Source organism: Patagioenas fasciata, chromosome 1 (assembly GCF_037038585.1).
Source record: "Patagioenas fasciata isolate bPatFas1 chromosome 1, bPatFas1.hap1, whole genome shotgun sequence".
Classification (NCBI taxonomy): domain Eukaryota; kingdom Metazoa; phylum Chordata; class Aves; order Columbiformes; family Columbidae; genus Patagioenas; species Patagioenas fasciata.
The window spans coordinates 150639973-150647192 of record NC_092520.1 but is presented as its reverse complement, the minus strand read 5'-3'; the positions used below and the strand labels follow the sequence as shown (position 1 = coordinate 150647192).

General features: G+C 47.8%; 1 protein-coding gene across 1 annotated transcript in view; it reads left to right on the top strand.

Moving 5' to 3' along the window:
• The first annotated feature begins 2846 nt into the window (after positions 1–2846).
• Positions 2847–7220, top strand: part of CACNA2D4 (calcium voltage-gated channel auxiliary subunit alpha2delta 4) — a 141073-nt gene continuing 136699 nt past the window's right edge. The window contains exon 1 of the mRNA XM_071817636.1: positions 2847–3195. Within this exon, the coding sequence (XP_071673737.1) occupies positions 3089–3195 (107 nt within the window). The 5' untranslated portion in view covers positions 2847–3088. The remainder of the gene's footprint in view (positions 3196–7220) is intronic.

Genomic DNA, 7220 nt, shown 5'->3' with positions numbered 1-7220 from the left:
CCTCAAATTCTCACTGTTCATTATGTATTTGCTTTCATTCTCATGGGATTAATTTTCTTTTTCCCCAGTCAGACCTTGCCATCTTTTATCTCCTCCCTGTGCTCCAACTGTGTTTGCACGCTGTGATGGCTGAGCTCTGGAGAAGTAACTGGATGCACACTAATCCCATTAGAAACCCTCTAGTCACCTGGGATTTTTCCCTTTTCCTTGCTGTTTTCATCTTCAAATCCCACTCCCTTCCAACTTTGGATCATTAAGAGGTTAAGTGAGATATATCCACTAAATGAGATAAATCCAAATAAAGGGATTTGGATCTCCCAGCTCAGCATGTTGCTGTGTCTCATTGCCTTTTCTATCAGTGTTTCAAGCGTTTCCAAACGTACTCAGACAAGGGCTCTTGCCAGAGCCCATCTTGATTAAACTGGGTCCCAGCTACAAATAGCATACAGTGGCCTGAAGGGTTAGTGAAAAGAGCCTGCAAAAATCACTCACAATAACTATTTGCTTATGACTCCTTGCAAAGCGGTGAGAAAATGCTATCTAAAATGTTGATTCTCCTGCCTTCAGATCTCATTTCAGATTTTTTTTCAGAACATGAATTTTTATTATCTCTTCCGTGAAGTACCCAGACAGGGAAGCCTGGTGCGCTGGACACTACCCCTCGTTTTTAATCCCGGTAAACACAGAGAAATGCAACCTTGATGGTCAGTCTTCCTAGCCCCTCTAAGAGCAATCTTCTCCTAATTTCAGGCTCAGGGGAAGGAGGAGGCAGCAGAAGCCCAGCCCCATAGTCCCTGGCCCCAGCAGTGAGGCCAGAGCCAAGGAAGAACGATCAGCCCCTTTTGTTCTCATGGGGAACATGCTTCACCCCTTATCTGCAACGAGCATTTCTGGAAGGAAGATATTTCTCTGTATTGCCCTCACCCCCAGACTCCCCTGTGGCCATCCAGGTCTGTACATACCAGGGCAAGAGCCCCCACACCGCATTTTGGTCATTTGAGAAATGCATTACTGTGATCCAGCTCTGCTCTGCCTGTTGCCTTCACATACTGACTGTGACATTTGCTGTACAGCCATGTGGTGCCCTGAAGGCACTGTCTCTGGAGTGTTTGTGTGCGTAGAAATTGATTTTTTGTAGATTTTCAAGTCAGAAAGAAGCATTTCAACCTTCCCGTGTAACCCTTTGCACAGATTAAGAGCATCATCTGGAAATTTCCGCCCTTGAGGCCCACAACCTCTGCTTGAACAAGATCATAAGTTCTAAAAAGATACTCAGTCTAGAGTAAAGATTGTAATAAATAATGAAACCATCCTATCCTGAGTTGAGTTATTACTGTAACTACTTAATTGCTCACCCCAGGCTTTCAGCCTCTTCATCATACAATTTAACCTCCATTCCACATTTCACAGTTTTATTCCCTTTTCTATACTTCCTCCGCTGCTTCTATTATCCCATTTAAAGTGCAGCACCAATGCTGCACTCAGTAGCGCATCTCTAATATGTGCTTTAGTTTTACTTCAGTGTTCTGACAGCCAGTTTTCTTCTCCACATCCTTATGAGAAACCTAATGATCTGCCACAGCTTTGCATTTTATATTAAATAAGCCATTTGCAAAAGTGCAAAAGGTGATTGGAAGATACTCTAATAAACGAGTTAATCCGTAGCCCAAAGAGTCAAGCTATTCAACAGGCTGCTCTAGTCATTTATAATCTTTACACTGCTGTATCTATAGTTATTTATAATTCATACTTCTCATGATGATAATGAGCTTATATAGCGTGCCCCTCATCTGAGCATGCAGTTTGCTACTTGCTGCTATTCATCAAGTTCAGCCACTGGGCTCCTTTGATTCATTGGTCTCCAGACACAGATGAGGGGATGGCAATCTCAACCGAATGTTGCCCAAACAGAGAGGTTCAACTATTAATAAATAATTGCTTACATTAGGAGGCAATCAGTTAACTGTCTGAGTCCTTTTTTTTCATGCTGGTTTTATCTCCCGCTGCCCATTTTCTCTCCTCTCCTCTCACCTGTGTGAGGTCTCCAGACATGACTTGGAGGATGAGCACCTTGGCAGGACCCCAGTGATAGGATGAGGGGCAATGAGCACAGACTAAAGCACAGGAGGTTCCATCTGAATATGAGGAAAAACTTCTTTACTTTGAGGGTGCTAGAGCACTGAAGAGGCTGCCCAAAGAGGTTGTGGAGTCTCCTTCTCTGGAGACATTCTAAACCCACCTGGATACATTCCTGTGTGATCTGTTCTGGGTGAACCTGCTTTAGCAGATGGGTTGGACTGGATGATCCCCATAGGTCCCTTCCAATCGCAACCATTCTGAGATTCTGTGACCTGGACTGGATACTGCCAAGGCACCAGCTCTTGCCGAGTCTCTTCGGTCCCCTGCAAACCTCAGCATGAGGTGACAGCATGGCACAAACACACTGGTGCCTGCAGGAGCCCACCATGTGCCCCACGCTCTTGTTCCCAACCCCATTTCCCCAGTGGAAGGGGTGGTGCCAGGGTGACCCTTCAGCATTCCACAGCACAACAGGAAGCCTGCCAGACAGACATCAAAGGTTGGGAGTTTTTGTTCAAGGGTTTGGGTGCAACCCTTCAAAGCAGGCATGGCCTGACCTCCAGCTGGAGAATCCCAGACCCGTCTTCAGGAATCAGAGTAATCCTGGGTGATTTTATCCCACTCCACTTCCCTAAATCTGTGGCTGCTGTTGCTCGGCGAGGGGATTAAGGGCTGGCGGGGGATTACGTAGCCGCTGCAGCTCCCAGCGCAGAGCTCCCTCCTGGCGCAGCTGCTCCTCAGGGCACGGAGACACACTGCACCCATGGGTCCCCGCTGACGAAGGACCCTGGTGGGTTTTTGGCCACCTGCGCTGAGCCAGAGACCCCTGACAGCACTCAGCATCAGGAGCAACGTTCTCGGGGCAGAGGTAGCCGGGGTCACCCCGGAGCTGGGCCCCACAGCAGCAGGGCACCCAGCCCGGCAGCATGGCGGGGGCCGCGTGGGACTCCCCCCAGGGCAGCAGGAAGGGCATGGAGCCCCCGCACCCCACCAGCCAGTCCCCTTGCTGATGGTTGGCGGCTGGAGGATGGGGCCCTGGGCCGTCCCGTGGATGATGCTCTGGCTCTTCTGCCTCCTGCCCTCCACCAGGGCCCAGACGAAGATCCCGCTGGAGACGTGAGTGTTCCCCTCTCTCTGGCGTGGGGTGTTTCTGGTGTGGGGTGGGTGATGCTGTGGGCATGAGTGGGTGGGAGTGCCTCCCCAGTGGTGGCAGGCACTGTGAATGCAGGCTCCTCTGATGGGCACATCGCTGCCAGGGGGGTGGTGGCTTTTCCTTACGATGGTGGTGATGGCTTCTGGAAGAAGACACGAGCACGGGAGCCGCAAATTCAGTTCTCAGGTCTAGCAAGGGTGCAATGCCCCATTTTCCCCCCTTCGTCAAGCAAGGCAATGATGCTCATCTGCTTTAGTTGAGCACTTTGACATCTATTAATGCTCTGCTTAATGCACTGGGTGGCAAAAGGCAAAACAAGTTTAAGGGCACGTCCATAAAACCCCACTGCTGGTCCAACTTGTGGCGATTCAGCCATGGAGGCAGATTTAAATGGCTCCAGTTTAGCAGCTCCTCAGTTTAGCAGAGCAGTTCCAGAAGATGCTGCTGGTTTGTAGCCTGCCAGGGGCACCCTGGGACTGCATAGCCCTGGTCAGAACCTGGCCTCGGAAGGTATCTCCAGGAAATCCAGGTTGTGCAGTGCAAGGTTTGCAGCTCTTTTTTAGCATTATGTGTCACTGGCGCTGATCCAGTGCACTGGTCTGGTATACTGAAGTCTGAAAAAAGGCTTTTGTGTATATATGCAGCCTGGATAATACACACACATGTTTATTCATGTGTGTGGATGTCAGTGGATGTTAGTGGTGGGAGGCTAAATAGAAGAAAGACGCCATGGTACTTTTCCTTGCTTGTTCCTGCTCCACCTTACTACAAAGGGCTCAATAGCTCTTTCCAGAGCTCTGGAGCATAGGAATGAAAATCTGAGCTGCAATACAAAGCCTAAACAGCTGTGTTTTGTGCTGGCACTGCATTTGGGGACAGGTGCTAGTGTGCACATAAGGAATTTTGATGCAACTTTTTGGCTGTGGGCTTGCAGGGCGCCTATATGCCTGTTGGTGTGTGCAACTGGCTCCTCCGTCATGGTCACCCGCCCTGTGCTAGTCCCATCATGGTTGCTGCTGGGAAGGTCTCCACCACCAGTGCAGCCCACTGCAGCAGCCTGGCAGGAGGCTAACAGCCCTCAGCAGACCCAGTTTATAGAAACTTCACCTTGTTAAGCTGATTTAGGCAAGTTAAATCCTATAAGGATTAAAAATGGCAGCACTGTGGCTGGAAAAAGTTGTTGTGGGGCAGCTTCTGTCTGCACAGGACAGCAGATTGGTCTGGAGAGAAGACAACACTGCTGTGGAGTTTCAGGAGGAGATATGGCCACTAAACCAACCAGAGTCAGCTCAAGCCCTTTCCTGAGACTGAGAAAATGTTTTGTATTCAAAAAGTGCCAATAAGACCCTTGCAGATGTGCTCACCAGTGCAGCCCATGTGATTACCAAGCATTGTGCTGACTTCATCTCAGGAAACTTTGCCATCGATTTTGTTCTTGGCCGCACTATCAAACCCTTCCTCAACAAAGTGCTTTTGATTTGGGTTTCACAAAAAAGGACACAGAGGTTATAGAGGGGAAAAAGAAAAAAAATCCAACCTCTGATAATTTCAAACTGCAAAAAATAAAAATCAACTTTCTGTGCCCAGGGTAAATACTGCATGGAAATACCTTTAGGTCTTGAAATCTGTGGCATTAAGAAGACAGCCTGTCCTTTCTGCTGTTTTCACCACTGAATACAAGTGCGGGGATTAAAGGCAGGCAATCTCTGACCAAATCCTTTTCTGATGTGTTTGTTTATAATGTGATAGCCCTTTACTACTGAGGAAAGAGTTACGTCACTTTGTATGATCTGGAATTTATTCATGTACAAGAATAAACAATAGAAAAAGAGCTTTTCTCCCGGGGTACCGAAACCAGACCAAGAGCTGAATTAGTTCCTGGTGTTTCAAATATGCTCATGAATTTAACTAAAACATAAAAGTTGCCCTTTTTGAATGAAATTTCAGTAGAAGAACACACTGGCGAGAGGGCCAAAGGGAGTAAATCAGTAGAAAATGGACCTTCTCCATAGATTACACAGGGGCATTTTGAGGACACAAAATCTGAGGCCTTTAAACACCAGCTGGGTTCAATCACAGTTAAGTGACACAAGGCCCAGTCAGCCTGTGCTGCTCCCAAAGTCGTGCCTGGCTTTGCTGCACCACCCTCAGTTCGTCGCCAACTTATTCACATCTTTGCTAAGCTCACTCTGCTTTAATGCCAGCAGTGTGAAAATCTGCACATCCACTTACTAGCAACACTTCTGAGGTGCTGGTTCAGTACAGAAACCACCTCCTCTTTCCTCCTGGACACTGTCCTGCTTGTAAGCTGGCCATGGCATGGGCAAGAGCACTGGCAGCTATGAGGATGGTGAGGATTTGGGGCTGGCTGCTCAGCCTTTGCTACTTGTGGTTCCAGAAACATCAGCAAATGTTGGTGGGAGACGTGAAGGTCAACCTGGTATGGCCTCTTCAAGCTGTCCCTACTGCCTCACTGTATCTGCTCCTGAGTTTGTGGAACCAGCAGGCTTAGGTGAAATTTCTCTGCAACCTGATGAATTGTAGATTGACTTTTTTCTCTCACGTGTTTATGAAATAAAGAAACCTCTTTAAAGTTAGCAGGCTGCCCTTAATCTACCAGTACCCTTAGGTCACTCCCTTTCCTGACAAATAATAGTCTTTTAAATATGGAAATGCCAGCATATTTCTGCCTCTTCACTTGCCACATCTTCAGCTTCCCTGAAATGCCACCATATATTTTTAATTACCCACTCTTCAGCCCTGTCACACAGGGCTTTGGGACCTCTGTGCCCTCTCATTCTTCTGTGCTCCCTAACTTTCCAGCCAGCCAGACACTGCCAGTCTCTGCTCCTCTCTCTGCTCCTCTATGCCTTTGCACCTCCTTCCTCCTCTCCTCCTCCTCACACCCTGTCCTGGTTTTGTTAAAAAACAAGCTTCTCTTTTAGTGAATTTTGCCTGTCAGCTAAAGCCTTCGTATTAGCTGCATTTTCCTGGAGAACCAGACACATGTTTTGGTAAACGTAGCAATGGAATGCAAACTTATTGATAAGCATGGATGGACATCTCGCGAGAGGGGCAATGAGAAACCGGTGACCAAGAGACTGACCAACGGTGTATAATATTCCATTCACATGAATACTTCATATCAAAGTGGGAGATCACGAGGATCTCGTGCCTTTCCCTTTTTCCTCATGGCTGACATTAGGAGAGGACCTTGCTGGTCGTCCCTGCGAACTGAGGCCTAGTAAGAGACTGAATACAGCTCCGGTTGGCTGCAGAGTCCAATCCAGGACTTTGGGTGCTGGCTCTGCAGTTGCTGAGACTTTCAAGATTGGTTTTGTATATTTTGTATTATTTTCTCTATTCTTATTAGTAGCATTAGTAAAACATCTTTACTTTTTCCAACTCTCTTCTCTCTGTCCTTCTTTTCCTCCCGATCGCCTGTCCTGAGTGGGAAGGGGGAAGAGGGAGGGACAAAGGGGGGAAGTGGGGGGAAAGGAGGTTAACAATACATCTGCCAGGGTTTGATTGTCACTCCGCAATCTAAACCCTCGACACACCCTTTGTCTCTTCCCAGGGCGAGCAGGTTTTGCAGCATGGTACTTTGCAGACCTGCTTCGAGATCAGCAGAAATATCAGCCCCCAGGTTGGAGCAGCAGTTCAGATGTGGCTGTGGGGCTGCTGCCTCAGGCAGGCTGGGAAAGCTCTCCCCAGCTGAGCATCCCACACCGAGGGCACCCATGTAGAAATCGCAAAATTACACAAATACTGATTTTTTTTTTTTCTTGAATTCTGCTGTTAGTGAAAGTTTCAAGGTTGATGTACTTTGGCTTCTTTTTCCACAGCCTCAAAGGCTAAAAGCTGACCTCCCCTTTTCCTGTTTTTATGAAAGCAGAGAATCCCCAGTCATCATGGACTTTAAGACTTTTCAAACAAGCAGTTCCACAAGCAGCAGGGCTGAATCTACTATGAAACTGTGTCTATGTCT